General features: G+C 64.0%; 2 protein-coding genes across 3 annotated transcripts; one reads left to right on the plus strand and one right to left on the minus strand.

Annotated features, from left to right (window-relative positions):
- Positions 1-65: 65 nt before the first annotated feature.
- On the minus strand, positions 66-4,218 carry MIEF2 (mitochondrial elongation factor 2). Its single transcript, XM_059826367.1, has 3 exons — positions 3,976-4,218; positions 3,390-3,567; positions 66-2,521 (listed from the first exon to the last, which is right to left on the minus strand). Exons 1-3 carry the CDS (start codon positions 4,120-4,122, stop codon positions 1,467-1,469), a joined length of 1,380 nt encoding a protein of 459 aa, XP_059682350.1. The 5' UTR covers positions 4,123-4,218; the 3' UTR covers positions 66-1,466.
- A 605-nt stretch (positions 4,219-4,823) lies between these two features.
- Positions 4,824-15,581, plus strand: FLII (FLII actin remodeling protein). 2 transcript variants are annotated; one of them, XM_059826319.1, is made up of 30 exons: positions 4,824-4,886; positions 6,075-6,185; positions 7,366-7,437; positions 7,600-7,680; positions 8,197-8,282; positions 8,438-8,599; positions 8,705-8,808; positions 8,913-9,088; positions 9,175-9,332; positions 9,448-9,532; positions 9,833-9,996; positions 10,127-10,256; positions 10,372-10,584; positions 10,666-10,845; positions 10,923-11,005; positions 11,086-11,160; positions 11,425-11,508; positions 11,581-11,752; positions 11,835-11,939; positions 12,157-12,348; positions 12,456-12,644; positions 12,746-12,885; positions 13,000-13,225; positions 13,425-13,579; positions 13,708-13,768; positions 13,856-13,984; positions 14,091-14,197; positions 14,508-14,613; positions 14,720-14,785; positions 14,967-15,581. In XM_059826319.1, exons 1-30 carry the CDS (start codon positions 4,824-4,826, stop codon positions 15,099-15,101), a joined length of 3,810 nt encoding a protein of 1,269 aa, XP_059682302.1. In that variant the 3' UTR covers positions 15,102-15,581. The 2 variants fall into 2 exon arrangements, with proteins under 2 accessions (XP_059682302.1, XP_059682303.1); XM_059826320.1 differs by lacking the exon at positions 8,438-8,599 and having other exon boundaries at positions 9,833-9,980; positions 10,123-10,256.
- Positions 15,582-16,278: the final 697 nt, after the last annotated feature.

The raw sequence follows: 16,278 nt of genomic DNA on the forward strand, positions 1-16,278 counted from the left end.
GCAGCTGGAGCATCGCTTCAGCCCTTACCATGGGAAAGGAGACAAAACGGAGCTGACACGAGAGAACCAGTATACACAGGGAAGGTTTATTCTCATCGCTGACACCTGGGAAGTGGTTTGGAGGAACAAACTAAGTAATCTTCAGGCTGGAGGAAAAGCAGGTTTTTTTTCCTCCCATAAACAAGATGAAAGCTGTAAAGAAAACTAAACACAACAACTGCTCACACTGAAGTCCACAGGATTTCTCCATCTCCACCAGTGTGCAAAAACAGTTCTTCCCATTAAATATAAGGATGCGTTCCTTTGCCCCAGGACTACAGCCAGAACCAAAGCCTATTAGCAGCCACTCAAAGGAAAAAACCAAAACAAAATACCCAAATAAAACATACCTTCTTAATAAAAAGCATAAACCACTTCCGTTCTTGCAAGCGCTCTGCTCAGAGCATCATCCCTGTCCTACTTTCCTGCCCCATACCATGGGGCTCCGGGGGAACAGGACCTCAAGACAGCAGCAACACATGTGTGAAAAGGTCCCTGGACAGACTGGAAGGGGACGCTGTGGTTCGTTGCACAGCAGCAAGTACCCGCAGACGGACGCTGGCAGCGACCCACCCGCCGGTGAGGGAACGCACAGCCCTGCTGCCGCCGCCACCAAGGGAGCAATACCAGGAGCCTCCCAGGAGTCACCAGCTCTCTTCCTGCCACCGCCTTTTTCAGGACATCTTCCAGCAAAACACCGCTGTGGGACAAGGGCCACGAAGCCCCGGTGCTGTGCTGGAAGCACGCCCCTTCCTCAGGGCAGAGCCGATACTGGCAGAACGAAGAGGTAGGGCTGAGCTCACCCCTTTTGGCAGCTGAAAGGATTTCCAAAGAATAAACCCACAACCCTATTTGCTATGACTGTACCTTGAAGTGCCCAGACAACCACCTGGGTCATCGCTCGGGCAGTATCCTGCAGACGGATGAGGCTCCCACCCTGTCCCAAAAGCTGGCTGAAGGCATGGCACAGTAAGACCAAGTGTCCAAGGGGACACTGCACCCCATGGGGTCTGCAGGACGCAGCAAGGAACCGCTCCCCTCCAGCTCTAGCTGGTCTTGGAGCATGAGGGGAGCCCAAGAGCTGTGACCGCAGGCTGGGACAGGCAGAGGACACTGGGAACCAGAGACCAAACACACTTCACGGCGGCTCCCAACGCCCAGTGGACGGGACTCACCTGTAGGTACTCGAGGTGTGGGCTGCACTCACCCCGGGTTCAGCAGAGCCTCCCAGGGAAAGGCTCCTTACGCCAACACCCACCTCCATGCAGGCACGTTTTATTCAAACAGGAAATACTTTTTTTTTTCCTCATAAAGTGCAAGAACTTTACCTCTTACTGACTAGTCAACTAGAAGCATTGCAACCCTCACAATGGGGAGCAGCAAAAGGGCAAGGAACTCCCTACGTCCAGGAGCTCCCAACGCACCGGTCATTTCTCCTTCAGCAGGAGCTCTGGCTCAGATATGGCCCTGTAGAGCATGAAGCCCATCTCATCGATTTCCTCTTCCAACAGCTGGCAGAAGAGGTTGATTTTGTGGTTGAAATAGGAAGGCAGGACCCCTTTCTCCAGGTAGCCGACCAGCTCCTCAAGCACCTGCTGGAACCTGTCGGCAAGGCTTTCTTCTGCCCAGTCCGAACTGGTGGCACTGAGGTGAAGGACCACATGGGTCAAGGGGCTGCCGCTCAGTTTGTGCAGGGCGGGATGGCTCTTGCAGATGCCGTTCAGGATGCGGAGGCAGTGCTGCCGAGCCCCGGAGTCACCGGCATCCAGCTCCTTCACCTTTGAGACCTCTGCCCTGTAAAAGCTCTCAAGCCAGAGGTTTTCCACCAGTCCTTCAGGAGGAGCAGCCAGAAGAATCTTGTCCTCCATTTCCACCACTGGGAAAAGGGTGATGCTCAGCTCAACCTGATGGTGTTTGACTTCCAGCTTCAGCTCCTGGGAGGCAACGACCGGGTGGATGACGCTCCCCAGCAGGCTGCCTATGGCAGGCCAGTTGATGGAGGCCACCAGCATCTTGTGGAGGGTCTCGTTGAGCGCGTTGGAGGAGAGATACCGGCCCACGATGAACCTGTCCCAGGGGCTGCGCCCACGAGGGAAATACTCCAGATCAGTCCTCTTGATCAGCCAGTACTGGGGGTTCCTCACCACAGTGTCCTCTCCCGGGATGAGGCTCCAGAGCATGGCGTCGAGGACCACTGGCAGCATGAGGTAGACGTGGTCGTCCGCCAGAGCCCCGAGGCCATCAAGCAGGGGACCGTCAAGGAAGAGGCTGCCGAAGGGCAGCTCCGGGCACTTGCTCCGCAGGAAGTTCTGCAGTTGGGCACAGATGCTCCTGGCCAGCTGCGGGGCGAGGGACGCTTGCGCCTCGGGCACGGCCAGGCGGCTGCTGTAGTGGGAGAGGAGCTTCTCCTGCAGCGTGAGGCAGCGTGGAGGGCTGGCTTCGACCCGCGGAGTCTCCGGAGGGCCAGAGCAGACCCTGGGCTCTGTCAGAAGGGGATGGGGCAGAGGGGAGGGAGAAGTCACAGCTCTCAGCAGATCATCTGCAACCTACAGCCAAGGCGGGAGGCACAAGCTGGGTGCTCCGCTCTCAGCCCACCTCTCTGGACACAAGGCTGACCTTGCCAAGAGGGCCACCACCGAGTCCTCTGACGTTCACAACGCTTCTCAGCCAAGGCAGAGCCCAAACTAACCTCAAACCCTGACAGCACCCGGCCTCACCCCCCAGCTAGAGATGGATAAACCGGGCTAAGCACCAGCAGCCGGGTAAGGGACTCACTGCCGGGTAAGGGACTCACTGCGAGGGTCCCTACAAGTCTCAGCCCCGCTGTTTGCCCCTGCCGTGCTCAGGCAGATCCAACCTACCCCGATGCCTGCCTGGTGGCTCGAGTCCTGCAAACGATCCCGCTCCAGTATCTCAGGACCTGCCCTTTACTGAGCTGGGCTGCTTTCCCACTTGGAAAAATGCCGTCTTTGTAGGCAGCCGGACAAGGCAGCCTTTATCTGCGGCAGCTCCTGAACGCACCTTCCTCTAGACGGAGCTGACCCAGAAAATGAGCACAGCAGACACCACTCCAGAGGAAACAAAGCCCTGACAGCCTCCACCACGTCGCGGTGGCCGAGGCACCCAGGACGGCATCAGAGGTGCCGTTACCGCAGGCATTGCCTAAAAAGGGGCCGCGGCTCGGGAGCCTCCCAGGAGGGTAGGCTCAATCGGGTCGGCTTTCTGGTCACCGAGCTAAAAATAACACAGAGCTCCCAGACTGCCAGGAACAGCGGGGCAGCCGGCCCAGAGCACATCAAGGTGATCTTCACGGCCGCGATGGGAGCCGGCACGCACACCGCGAGCCTCACCTGGTGCCGGCGGCCGAGCTGGAGAGAGCAGAGGCTCGCTGAGGTCTTCCCTTCTCTGTTTCTTAAGGGGTTTTGGCGTCGCCTTGATCAAGGCCAAGTCCTGCCAGCTCTCCTCGAGGGTCTTCTGCTCAGCTTTGGGATCGCCTTCATCGCGAGGGCTGGTGGCTCGGTCTATCAGCTGGACGGAAGGAAAACCAATGTGGACAAGTTATTATCTTTGTACCATTTCCCCACAGTCACACTCTGAACTAAGGGGGAGATACAGCCCCACGCGGGGCTTCTACTAGCCAACGATCCAGCGCAGGGGGCCACGAATGTGAATTAAGCCCAAGGTGCTTTTCTGGATGGGGCATCGCATCCCGAATGTCTGCTGTTCCGGGCAAACAGGGTGCAGGGCTGCGTGGGGTGGGAGCAGGCAGCTCCGTGCCACCGGCAGCATTTCTGCCAAACTCAAGCGACCAGCTCCGCAGCTCGGGAGCAGCCAGCATCTTCCCCCGCCACGGCCAGGGAGCAAAGCGGCTCTCCTCCACGGGCCGGCCGGCCGCTCCCGTCCTCCGAGCCCCGACGGCGGCCGCGCCAGCCTTACCCGTTTGACGGCCAGCGTGGCGATGGCGAGCACGGCCGCGCCGCTGACGCCCAGCACCAGCCTGGCGTTGGCCAACAGCAGGTCGAGGACGCTGCCCAGCCCGCCGTCCTCATGCCGCTTGCCCCGCCGGTGCGTGAACTCGGCCATGGTCGCCCTGCGGAGGGGGAGAGGAGCAGCGGGGTGTCACTCCAGACGGGGTCCTGCCTCCCCCGGGGGACGCAGAGCCCGCAGGACGGGAGGGTTTTGGGGAACGGGGGCTTCTGCCGGCCCCGCCACCCCCCTCCACCTCCGGGGCAAAGGCTCCCGCGGCTGCCGGGACGCCTGGGTGCGGCGGAGGAGCAAGGGTCACCCCGGAGAAGAGTCCCCCGCTCCCCGCCCGGCCCTGCCGCAACCGCCTCGGGGGGAACCGGCGGCGCGGGGTGGGGGGGACCCCGGCCCGTGCCGCCGGGAGGGACCGGGACGGAGACCCCCGCGCTGCCGAGGGGAGGCGGGGAGGCGGCCGGGCCGCGGGCAGCGCCCGGGACAGCCGCCTCCGAGCCCCGACCCGCTCAAGGGCAGGAGCGGAGCGGAGCCGCCCGCCGCCGCAGCCCCCCTGCCCGCACCCACCCCGCCGGCCCGCGCGTGCCGGCGCGCCCCGCAGCCCCCGGCGCGGCCCCAGCCAATGGCGGCGCGGCGCGGCGCGGCACCGCCCACCCGCGCTCGGAAGCAGAACCTGGCTCCACCCACCCGTCGCGCGGCGTCACCGCCGGGGCGTGGCCGGGCGGGGAAGGGGGCGTGGTGGGGCGGGGCGGGGCGGGGCGGAGCGTGCGGCCGCCGGGTCCCCCCGCCCTTCCGCCAGCAGCGCCGCCATGGCGGCCACCGGGGTCCTGCCCTTCGTCCGCGGCGTCGACCTCAGCGGCAACGACTTCAAGGTGCGGGGGGGAGACGGGGGGCACCGGGAGGGGGCGGGACGGCCTGGCCACAGGCCCCGAGCGAGCCCGGGCCCGGACGCCGCCGGCTGCTGTCAGGCCCGTTCCGGCCCCGCAGGCTCCGCTCGATCCCCCCCCGGTCCTGGCCCCTGGGGCTGGGTGATCTCGGCCCCCCCGGTCCTGTTCCTGGCCCCGGACCGGGGGTGCTCGTCTAGAGGCAGCCCTGGCCCCTGACCCCATAGGCACTATAGGGCCTGCCGATCCCTGACCCCCCAGTCTCTACAGCTGGGCAACCCCCCCAGCACATGGGGCCCCAGAGAGCCCCAGGTGATGTTGGTCCCCCAGGTCCCAGTCCCACAGGACGGGGCGATCCTGGTCCCCCCAGGTCCCAATCCCACAGGACGGGGCGATCCTGGTCTCACCAGGTCCCAGTCCCACAGGACGGGGCGATCCTGGTCCCCCCAGGTCCCAATCCCACAGGACGGGGCGATCCTGGTCCCCCCAGGTCCCAGTCCCACAGGACGGGGCGATCCTCGTCCCACCAGGTCCCAATCCCACAGGACGGGGCGATCCTGGTCCCCCCAGGTCCCAGTCCCACAGGACAGGGCGATCCTGGTCCCCCCAGGTCCCAGTCCCACAGGACGGGGCGATCCTCGTCCCCCAGGTCCCAGTCCCACAGGACGGGGCGATCCTGGTCCCCCAGGTCCCAATCCCACAGGACGGGGCGATCCTCGTCCCCCCAGGTCCCAGTCCCACAGGACAGGGCGATCCTGGTCCCCCCAGGTCCCAGTCCCACAGGACGGGGCGATCCTGGTCCCCCAGGTCCCAATCCCACAGGACGGGGCGATCCTGGTCCCCCCAGGTCCCAGTCCCACAGGACGGGGCGATCCTGGTCCCCCAGGTCCCAATCCCACAGGACAGGGCGATCCTGGTCCCCCCAGGTCCCAATCCCACAGGACGGGGCAGTCCTGGTCCTGCCAGGTCCCAGTCCCACAGGACAGGACGATCTCAGCCTCCCCAGCTCCCAGTTCCATAGGACTGGGTGATCCCAGCCCACTAGGTCCCAATCCCTTAGGACTGGGCGATCCCAGGCCTCCCCCTGGCCTCATAGGGCTGACCAGACTGAGGTCCCCAGATCCTCACCCCATGGTGCAGGTGGTTTTCTCACCCTCCTCCTCCTCCTCCTCGCAGGGCGGCTACTTCCCGGAGCACGTGAAGGCGATGACCAGCCTGCGCTGGCTGAAGCTGAACCGCACGGGGCTCTGCTACCTGCCCGAGGAGCTCGCTGCCCTCCAGAAGCTGGTGAGCGGCACATTTTGGGCAGGGGACAGGGCTCGATGGCTCCCACTGAGGCTGTGGGGTCAGACGGGGCCCTGCATAGCGGTGCCGAGAGCCTGGTGCCTGCCAGCATCGTGGCTCATCGGCGGATGCTCTGGTGTCTAATAATAGGGCTGAGCTACGACGTGTGGTTGAAATTGGATGCAGGAGCTGTTAGGAGTGGGGTTGAGACGGACTTGTACTTGGTTTCACCTTGTTTTCCTAGAAAACCAGACACAAACCCATGCTTAAATTCTCTGCCCTTTAATAGAAGGGAAGGGTGAAGGTTTAGTATGGGGAGGATTAAGGTTTTGGGGCGGTTTTTTCCTCCTCCTTTGCTAAAAGATATAAGAAGCAGCAGCTGGCAGCTGCCTGGCGTTGCTTTTTGAGCTGCTCGAATTTTGTGCACGACCAGGCCCTTGGCGGAGTCCGTGGCTAAGCTTTGCTTTGGCGGTGTCCTGCAGCGCGTTACGGACATTGTTAAATCGGTGCCAGCCAAACACAACACTTTTTAAACGCTGCCAAAAGTCCTCATCACCATGCCGGGCGCGCCCTGCTCAGGCACAGCAAGCGGGGAAGCCCCCCGTGCTGCTCGGAGCCGCGCTGCTGCCAGTCCTGCCAGATGCTCAGGGGCCACGGCTAAATTTAAAACCTGGCATCTCGCCCGCAGTCTGCCAATTCCTCATTTTCCTGAGCAGGTAAGAGCTGGGCTGGTGGTGCCCAGAGGAAAACAAAATTTCCCCCGGGCCCTCCTCCAACCTTGCTGGTCCCCACGCGTCTGCCCATTTCCAGATCACCCAGTGAGAAGTGTTTCCGAGGACTGGGGTCTGTTTGCTCAGGGACTGTATGGGACTGCTGCAGTGCAGCTCAGTAGCAGCCCAGAGCACCCCGAACCCTGCTGGGGTGCCTCAGCCAGGTCTGCCCCAAGGAAGGAGGGGTGCGGAGGCAGCATGGGCACGCTGGGGCCAATCAACCAGTTTGAGACTGGGGGGCATCCCAGCAGCCTCACGTGGGTCGGGGCTGAGCTCGCTCCATGCCTCTGTGAGCCCCCAGCTCTCCCGGGATTGAGGAGCCGCCACGTCGGTGCAGGGGCCCGACCGCTGTCCCGCACAGCTCTGGGGCTTCTCTCTCTGCTCACTGGGGCTTGTCTGGGTCTTCCCCACAGGAACACCTCTCTGTGAGTCACAACAGCCTCACCACGCTCCATGGCGAGCTCTCCGGCCTGCCCTGCCTCCGGGTAAGTGTCCCCCTCACACATCCCGCCCGCATCAGGGCTGGTGTCCCCAGGCACCCTTCAGCCAGCCCCCGGCTCTGGGCGCACACGAGGATCGTCCCTGGCTGCCCCAGGCGTCGAGCCGGCGGGTGGCTGCAGTCGTGCCTCTCTCTCTCCCCTTTCCAGGCGATTGTGGCTCGTGCAAACAGCCTGAAGAACTCGGGAGTCCCCGATGATATCTTCCAACTGGACGACCTCTCGGTGCTGGTAGGTGCAAAGTCTCCTCGGCTAATGGGAGAGCCAGCTCAGACTCCTGGGTCCCGCTCCTGCGCCTCGGTGGCCCCTCGTGCCCCTTGGGGAGCACGGTGGGGCTGAGGAGCGTCCAGGGGAAAGGTGCAGGGAGTAAATCAGGGCTCAGCACTGCCCGGCTCCCTTAGACTGCAGGTGCCCAGGCCATAACTAGCTTCCCTGCAACAAGAACTCCCATGCGCTTTCAGTGACAGGCCTTCCGACCCCGTGTCTGAGCACCGAGGAAGCTGGCTGCGGGCAGGATAACCCTGTGGCAATGCCTCCTCTAAAGGCCGATGCCGCGGCTGGATTCCCCGCGTGCTCATCCAGCTCCTGCTGCTGGGCACCGATCCGCAGGGCAAGGCCCAGTGTGGCTGTAGGCAGGCCATGCCCCAAAGATGCCCCCAGAGATGCCCCTCGGTCCTGGGGTTTGGGTGGTGGTTGCTGGGTGTGGGGCAGAGGGTGATGCCTGCTTTTTTCTACTGTTTGCCCCAGGACCTGAGCTACAACCAGCTCACGGAGTGTCCCCGGGAGCTGGAGAATGCCAAGAACATGCTGGTCCTCAACCTTGGCCACAACAGGTGGGTCCAGGCCAGGGCAGCCATCTCCCTCTAGCCATGGCCACCTCCATCCCTCACCTCCCTTCCCTCCGGGTCCTGCTCTCTGCCCCTCTTCGAGGGAGACCCGGGGCTGCTGCAGCTCCCAGGCAGCCCTGAAGATCCCCATATCCCCGCAGCATCGAGACCATCCCCAACCAGCTCTTCATCAACCTGACGGACCTGCTCTACCTCGACCTGAGCAACAACAAGCTGGAGAGCCTCCCGCCGCAGATGAGACGCCTGGTCCACCTCCAGACCCTCATCCTCAACAACAACCCCCTCCTGCACGCGCAGCTCCGGTAAGACCCCGTTTTCCAGGCTGGATCCCGCGATGCCGGGGCTGGGCCGGGTGCCTGCTCCAGCCGTGATGCTGTCTCTGCCCCGTGGTTCTCCGTGGTCCGCAGGCAGCTCCCGGCGATGACGGCCCTGCAGACCCTCCACCTCAGGAACACCCAGCGCACGCAGAGCAATCTGCCCACCAGCCTCGAGGGCCTGGTGAACCTGGCAGGTAGGGCCAGGGCACCCTGCCCCACGGCGTACAGGGCCCTCCAGGGCCTCTCTCAGCCCTGGCGTGGGTCCGGCCGGCGGCATCACCCCGTTGTCTTCCCCCAGACGTGGACCTGTCCTGCAATGACCTCAGTCGCGTCCCCGAGTGCCTCTACACCCTGGGCAGCCTCCGGCGCCTCAACCTGAGCAGCAACCAGATCACGGAGCTGTCCCTCTGCATCGACCAGTGGACCCAGCTGGAGACCCTCAACCTGTCCCGCAACCAGCTCACCTCCTTGCCTGTATGTCCCTGCTCGTACGTGGCATCCCTGCCCATGCCTCCATGCCACTGGGTTCTCCCTCACCCCGCCATCTCCTCCTTCCCCAGTCGGCCATCTGCAAGCTGACCAAGCTGAAGAAGATGTACCTGAACTCCAACAAGCTCGACTTTGACGGGATCCCCTCGGGCATCGGCAAGCTCGCCAACCTCGAGGAGTTCATGGCGGCCAACAACAACCTGGAGCTCATCCCCGAGAGCCTGTGCAGGTAGGGGACAGCCCTCAACTGGATCTGCTCTGTCCCCAAAAGGGGACACGGAGGCTGTGTGGTGACAGGGCGTCACCCTGGCCTGGCCCTTCACCAGCATGTCCATGTCCCACAGGTGCTCCAAGCTGAGGAAGCTGGTGCTGAACAAGAACCGCCTGGTGACGCTGCCAGAGGCCATCCACTTCCTGACGGATGTGGAGGTGAGAGCCCAACACCCCCTTCGCCTCGGGCTGGGTCCACCACAGCCCCAGCGTGTCCCTGGGATCCCAGGGCTGGAGGTGGGATGGGGTGAGGTGAGGACAAGGGGTCTTGGGGCCAATACATGCAGTCTGGGACATGATTCAGCCCAGGCAGGTGGTGGATTCGGGGCTCCCTCCACATCTCCTCACCTCACGGAAGCCCAAGGTGCTCCGGAGGTCTCCCCTCCTGCCCCGCATCCTCAGTGTCCCCGTGAGCCTGTGCCTCAGAGCAGTGAGGTCTTCTCATCCCCTCCTCGGCAGATCCTGGACGTGCGCGAGAACCCCAACCTGGTGATGCCCCCGAAGCCAGTGGATCGGACGTCGGAGTGGTACAACATCGACTTCTCCCTGCAGAACCAGCTCCGCCTGGCCGGAGCCTCCCCAGCCACCGTCGCAGCCGCCGCGGCAGGCAAGCATGCAGGGACGTGGGGGACAGCCCCAGCCTCGGGCAGCGCCCTGGGAGAGGCTGCGAAATGAGTCGTGCCCCTTGGCATGCCCCACGCGAGGCATGGGTGCCCTGGCTGCCTCTCACCCCGTCCCCATGTCCCCAGGGAGCGGCACCAAGGACCCACTGGCCCGCAAGATGCGGCTCCGGCGGCGCAAGGACTCTGCCCAGGACGACCAGGCCAAGCAGGTGCTGAAGGGGATGTCGGACGTGGCCCAGGAGAAGAACAAGAAGATAGAGGTAGGGTCTGGGGTAGGAGAGGGGCCCTGAGTGGCACTGCCTGCCCCTGGCCCACCCTGGGTGGCAGCGGGGACGCGGTTGCCGCCAGCTTAGTGACCCGTCCCTGTCCCAGCAGGAGAGCGGGGAGGCGAAGGCGCCGGACCTGAAGACACGCCGCTGGGACCAGGGCCTGGAGAAGCCTCAGCTGGACTACTCGGAGTTCTTCAGCGAGGACGTGGGGCAGCTGCCCGGCCTCTGCGTCTGGCAGATCGAGAACTTCGTGCCCACGCTGGTGGACGAAGCTTTCCACGGCAAGTTCTATGAGGCCGACTGCTACATCGTGCTCAAGGTACGTGGGGAGGACCAAAGGTCCCCTGCGTCCCCAACCCGGGGCCGCGGCCATCCCATCTCACACCGCATCTCTCCCCAGACCTTCCTGGACGAGAACGGCTCCCTCAACTGGGAGATCTACTACTGGATCGGGCAGGAGGCCACGCTGGACAAGAAGGCCTGCTCTGCCATCCATGCCGTCAACCTCCGCAACTACCTGGGGGCCGAGTGCCGCAGCATCCGGGAGGAGATGGGGGACGAGAGCGATGAGTTCCTCCAGGTGAGGCTGACGCCCGATGGCCTCCCCCATGGCCCCCAGCCCTGCCTCTCCCACCCTCACCCCCTCTCTGCCCTCAGGTCTTCGACAACGACATCTCCTACATCGAGGGCGGCACGGCCAGCGGCTTCTTCACTGTCGAAGACACGCAATATGTCACCAGGTACCGCTGGGGCCAGGGGCTGGGGGGGACGCGTGGGGCAGGCAGCGCCCCATGTCCCACCGTGACCGTCTCTCCCCCAGGCTGTACCGCGTCTATGGGAAGAAGAACGTCAAGTTGGAGCCGGTGGCACTGAAAGGGACGTCGCTGGACCCCCGGTGAGCAGGGGGAGCGGCAAGGGGACACGGGCCCTGTGGGGGGGTCAGGGTGCTGGCAGGGACCACCCAAGGCATGGTAGCTGCAGCTCTGGGGTGGAAGTTGGCCGTGCCAGGACCCTTCCACAGGGATGTGGGTCCAAACCCTACTTGGCTTGGCAGCCCCAGCAGCTGCGGTGCCCTGCCGCGCGAGGAGCCCCGGGGTGGGGCGGGTGGTCAGCGCACCCTGCTCTCCTCTGAGTGTCCTCTCACCTCTGTATCCACCAGGTTCGTCTTCCTCCTGGACCACGGTCTCAACCTCTTCGTGTGGCGTGGGAGCCAGGCCACGCTAAGCAGCACCACCAAGGCCAGGTAGGGCTGGTCGGGGGGGGCTTGGGGGGGCTGCGGGGAGCCCCCCTGCCATCTCATCCGCTCCCGCCACAGGCTCTTCGCTGAGAAGATCAACAAGAACGAGCGGAAGGGCAAGGCAGAAATCACGCTGCTCAGCCAGGGCCAGGAGACCCCCGACTTCTGGGAGGCGCTGGGGGGGCAGCCCGAGGAGATCCGGCCCTGCGTCCCCGACGACTTCCAGCCCCACAAGCCCAAGCTGTACAAGGTGGGCAGCCGCCATCCGCGGGGCTGTCGGCGCTGCCAAGGCCCTGCAGCCCCCCCTTACCTGGTCCCCGTCCCCTCCGCAGGTCGGCCTGGGCCTGGGCTACCTGGAGCTGCCCCAGATCAACTACAAGCTCTCGGTGGAGCACAAGAAGAGGCTGAAGGCTGATCTGATGCCGGAGATGCGCCTGGTAGGATGGAGCAGGGAGGTTCTCCCAGTCTGACCAGTGAAACTGGTTTTGTGCCCCCTCTGCCTCCAGCCGTGCCCTGGGAGAGGCAGGCTCGGCCAGCGGGGCCCGGGAGGGGGATGCTCTGCTCTTCCCGGCTGTCTTTTGGGAACGGGCAGGGCGTTTTCCAGGCAGGAAAGCCTGTGGGTGCCTGACCCCCTTTTCCCTGCGGTGCCCTCAGCTGCAGAGCTTGCTGGACACCAAGAGCGTGTACATCCTGGACTGCTGGTCCGACGTCTTCATCTGGATCGGGAGGAAGTCACCGCGGCTGGTGCGGGCGGCGGCGCTGAAGCTGAGCCAGGAGCTGTGCGGCATGCTGCACCGGCCCAAGCACGCCATGGTCACCAGGAACCTGGAGGGCACCGAGTGCCAGGTAGGGCAGCCCACGTGCCTGTGAACGGGCACAGACCCCTCGGATGGGGTGCTGGGTGGCGGGGAGGGTGCCGTGGCCCAGGGTGCGTTACCTGCTCCCCGATTTAGGTGTTCAAGTCCAAGTTCAAGAACTGGGACGACGTCCTGCGCGTGGATTACACCCGCAACGCTGAGACGGTGCTGCAGGAAGGCGGCCTCGCTGGCAAGGTCCGCAAGGATGCTGAGAAGAAGGACCAGATGAAGGCCGACCTCACGGCGCTCTTCCTGCCCCGCCAGCCCCCCATGCCCCTGAGCGAGGTAGGGCTGGGGACTGTCCTGTGCGTCCCCCTGCGGCGTTGGGCCGGGGGCAGGCAGAGGGGCTGGGTGGCCGCTGGCTGACGGAGCATGTGGGGCCGCAGGCAGAGCAGCTGATGGAGGAGTGGAACGAGGACCTGGACGGCATGGAGGGCTTTGTGCTGGAGGGCAAGAAATTCGCTCGCTTGCCCGAGGAGGAGTTCGGCCACTTCCACACCCACGACTGCTACGTCTTCCTCTGCAGGTGACACCCGGCTCGTCCCCTCTCCGGGGCTGCTGGACCACCTCGTCCCCCCATCTCCCTGCCCAGACCCTCAACCTGCCCCATCCCTCACATCACCCCTGTTCCTGCCCTCAGGTACTGGGTGCCGGTGGAGTACGAGGAGGAAGAGGAGAAGAAGAAGAAGGGTGAAGGCAAAGGGGAGGAGGATGGTGAGGAAGAGGAGGAGGAGAAGCAGCCTGAGGAAGACTTCCAGTGCATCGTCTACTTCTGGCAGGGCCGGGAGGCCTCCAACATGGGCTGGCTCACCTTCACCTTCAGCCTCCAGAAGAAGTTCGAGAGTCTCTTCCCTGGCAAGCTGGAGGTGATGCCGCTGCGTGTTCCTGGGGGGTGACACGGGGGTCCCCCAGCTTTGCCTCGCTTCTCCCCCATCCACTTTCCACCCTCCAAGCTAAGGGCAGGGGATAGCAGCAGAGATGGGGGCTGGCAGGGGGGGTGCAGCTGGGGCTTGGGGTTGTGTTTGGGGGCTTCCCATGGCCCTGCTGACACCCATCCCTGGCCAGGTCGTGCGCATGACCCAGCAGCAGGAGAACCCCAAGTTCCTCTCGCACTTCAAGAGAAGGTTCGTCATCCACCGGGGCAAGCGGAAGGACCGGGTCAGCCCACCCCAGCCCAGCCTCTACCACATCCGCACCAACGGCGGGGCCCTCTGCACCAGGTCAGCCCTCCCGCGGGCTGTTCCGGACCAGGCAGCACCCATGGGTGCCGGACTCCTGGCAGGGTATGTGCCAGTGGGCACAACTGCCTGATCTCTTGCTGACTGTGCGTCGGGGGCTTCTTTTCTAGGTGCATCCAGATCAACACAGATGCTGGTCTGCTCAACTCAGAGTTTTGCTTCATCCTCAAGGTACTGCTCGTGGCTGAGCATCCCCAAGGCAATCCCTGAGATTGCCCCCCTCCCCATTTGAGCAGCCCTGACTCTGTGCTCCCCCAGGTGCCCTTTGAGAGCACAGACAACCAGGGCATCGTCTACACCTGGGTGGGCCGGGCGGCCGACCCTGATGAGGCCAAGCTGGCTGAGGACATCATGAACCACATGTTTGACGACTCCTACAGCAAGCAGGTGAGTGGGTGGGGGGGCTCAGCAGGGCTCGGTGCCGGCTTACCTGGGTGGCAGTGACTGCCAGGGCAGGGGACGGCCGCGTTCAGCCCTGTCCCTGCCCTCGCAGGTGATCAACGAGGGAGAGGAACCTGAAAACTTCTTCTGGGTGGGCATTGGGAGCCAGAAGCCCTACGATGAGGATGCCGACTACATGAAGCACTCCCGGCTCTTCAGGTGGGTCCTGGCTCAGGAGGGGCTGCTCCAGCCGGTGCTGCTCCAACCGGTGCTGCTCCAGCCGGCGCTGATGCCCCTCCTCATGCCGCAGTGCCCTGGGCCACACTAGCCTTCGCCCGGGGCTCAGTCCTCCCAGGCTAGCCAGGGCACGGCTCGCCATGACAGACAAAGCCCCTCTCCCAACTCTGTCCATCCCTGGGCATCAACTGGCTGAAACAGAGCTGCTCCATCACGTCCATTCCTTCTGCATGAGCTGAGTCCTAACAAACTCATGTCTTTGACGCAGTCCCCTTCTCACTGTCCCCCGCAGGTGCTCCAATGAGAAGGGCTATTTCTCCGTGTCAGAGAAGTGCTCCGATTTCTGCCAGGACGACCTGGCTGATGACGACATCATGCTGCTGGACAACGGGCGGGAGGTGAGCCCGGGGCATAAAGCCATCCTGTGTCCGGGGGCCAGTGCGGCGGGGGCTGGATCCGCCAGTGGCTCCGTCAGCTGAGCCCGGCTGCATGTCCTTCCTGCAGGTCTACATGTGGGTGGGCACCCAGACCAGCCAGGTGGAGATCAAGCTGAGCCTCAAGGCATGCCAGGTAGGGCCTCCCTCCTGCTTGCTGCTACAGGGGGGCAGGATTTAGGCTTCATCTCCCCTTGGGGGCCTGATCCTGCCCCGTGCATGGCGGTGCAAAGCTCCCAGCAGCCCCTGGGCTGGGGAATGCCAACCCTGGAGGTGGGCGAGGGCTGAGGACCCCCACGGCTGTGCTCTGCCCCCAGGTCTACATCCAGCACATGCGCTCCAAGGATCCCACGCGGCCCCGCAAGCTCCGGCTGGTGCGGAAAGGCAACGAGCCCTGGCCCTTCACCCGCTGCTTCCATGCCTGGAGTGTCTTCCGCAAGCCACCCGCCTAAGGGCCGGGGGCACCCAGCACTCCGGTTACAGCCCCCCATGGCATGGCCGGACCTCCTGGCACCCTGCGCTGTCACACATGCCTGCTCCCAGCCAAGCTCGACCCTTGGAGCCACTTCTCCCTGAGCTGGGGTGAGCGGGGAGCACTGGGGCTAACCCTCTGTCCCCCCTTCTCCCAGCACAGGGCCCAGCTCAGCCCCTTCCCTTCCTGGGGGGCATAGGGGGTGGCATGTCCCCCTGTTACACCCTGCTTGGGGACGCTGCTGCCCCAAACCAGTGCCGAGCTCCCCCTGCGACTGGGGGACAGGAGTGTTTCCCAGTTTGGGTGGGAGATGCTTTGCTAAAGAGCACTGCGGGGGGAGTGAGGGGCTCTCAGCCCTGCGCCTTACAGCCAGCCCCGCCGTCCTGGGGGGGGGGACAGACCCCCAGCAGGGGCTGGCCCAGCGGTATAGTATCAATAAAGGCTGCATTTCTCACCCCAAGGCTGTGCCAGACTCTGACTGCACCCATCTTGTTCCCAAGGGGGATCCCCCCCATCCCAATCCTGCCCCACCGCAGCTGTGGGGGGGCTCCAGCACCCATGCGGCTCTCCTGGGGGGGTGGCAGAGGTTGGGGCCCCACAGCCCCAAGGATCCCCGAACACCTGCAGCCCAGGCAGTTGATATTAAATGCTTTATTTTTCAATATTAAAAACCAGTATTTTTAATAACTAAACAATGCTAAATTCATCTTACCAAAAAAAAAAAAAAGGATGAGGTGGGGGGGTTCTACCAGGGACACTACAGCCCCAGCCCCGGCAGGCAGCGATGGAGCCCAGGGCAGCGCTGCCTTGCCCAGGGCCCCCCCCAGCCACACACGTACCGCAAGAGAGCCCGGGGCAGGTTCCGAAACAGCCCCAGATCCCCAAAAAGAGAGGGGCAGGTACCAGGCTGAGCTCCGGAGCCCGGGGGACAGAGCCAGTGTCACCACAGCCCCCCGTAAGGATGAGGCTGGGCTAGGGAGCCGGGGGGGGTTTGGCACAGTGAGACCCCCGGGGTGGGGCAGCCCCATGCCCCATCCACACACGCCCCACCAGCACGGACGACAGCCAGGAGCTGGTGTGTCCGTCCTGTCCCCCCCTGCATGATCCCATCCCAAACCCACCCGTGGCAGGAATTAGTGTCAGAAAGGAGCAGCAGG

The sequence above is a fragment of the Gavia stellata genome, chromosome 18 (assembly GCF_030936135.1).
Source record: "Gavia stellata isolate bGavSte3 chromosome 18, bGavSte3.hap2, whole genome shotgun sequence".
Taxonomy (NCBI): Eukaryota; Metazoa; Chordata; class Aves; order Gaviiformes; family Gaviidae; genus Gavia; species Gavia stellata.

Coding starts and splice junctions, on each gene's coding strand:
- MIEF2 (XM_059826367.1), bottom strand. CDS start 4,122: ATGGCCGAGTTCACGCACCGGCGGGGCAAGCGGCATGAGGACGGCGGG. Junction 3,568..3,975: donor CCACGCTGGCCGTCAAACGG/GTAAGGCTGGCG, acceptor CCTTCCGTCCAG/CTGATAGACCGAGCCACCAG. Junction 2,522..3,389: donor AGCTCGGCCGCCGGCACCAG/GTGAGGCTCGCG, acceptor CCCTTCTGACAG/AGCCCAGGGTCTGCTCTGGC.
- FLII (XM_059826319.1), top strand. CDS start 4,824: ATGGCGGCCACCGGGGTCCTGCCCTTCGTCCGCGGCGTCGACCTCAGC. Junction 8,600..8,704: donor CTCCTGCACGCGCAGCTCCG/GTAAGACCCCGT, acceptor CGTGGTCCGCAG/GCAGCTCCCGGCGATGACGG. Junction 13,226..13,424: donor TCTTCCCTGGCAAGCTGGAG/GTGATGCCGCTG, acceptor ATCCCTGGCCAG/GTCGTGCGCATGACCCAGCA.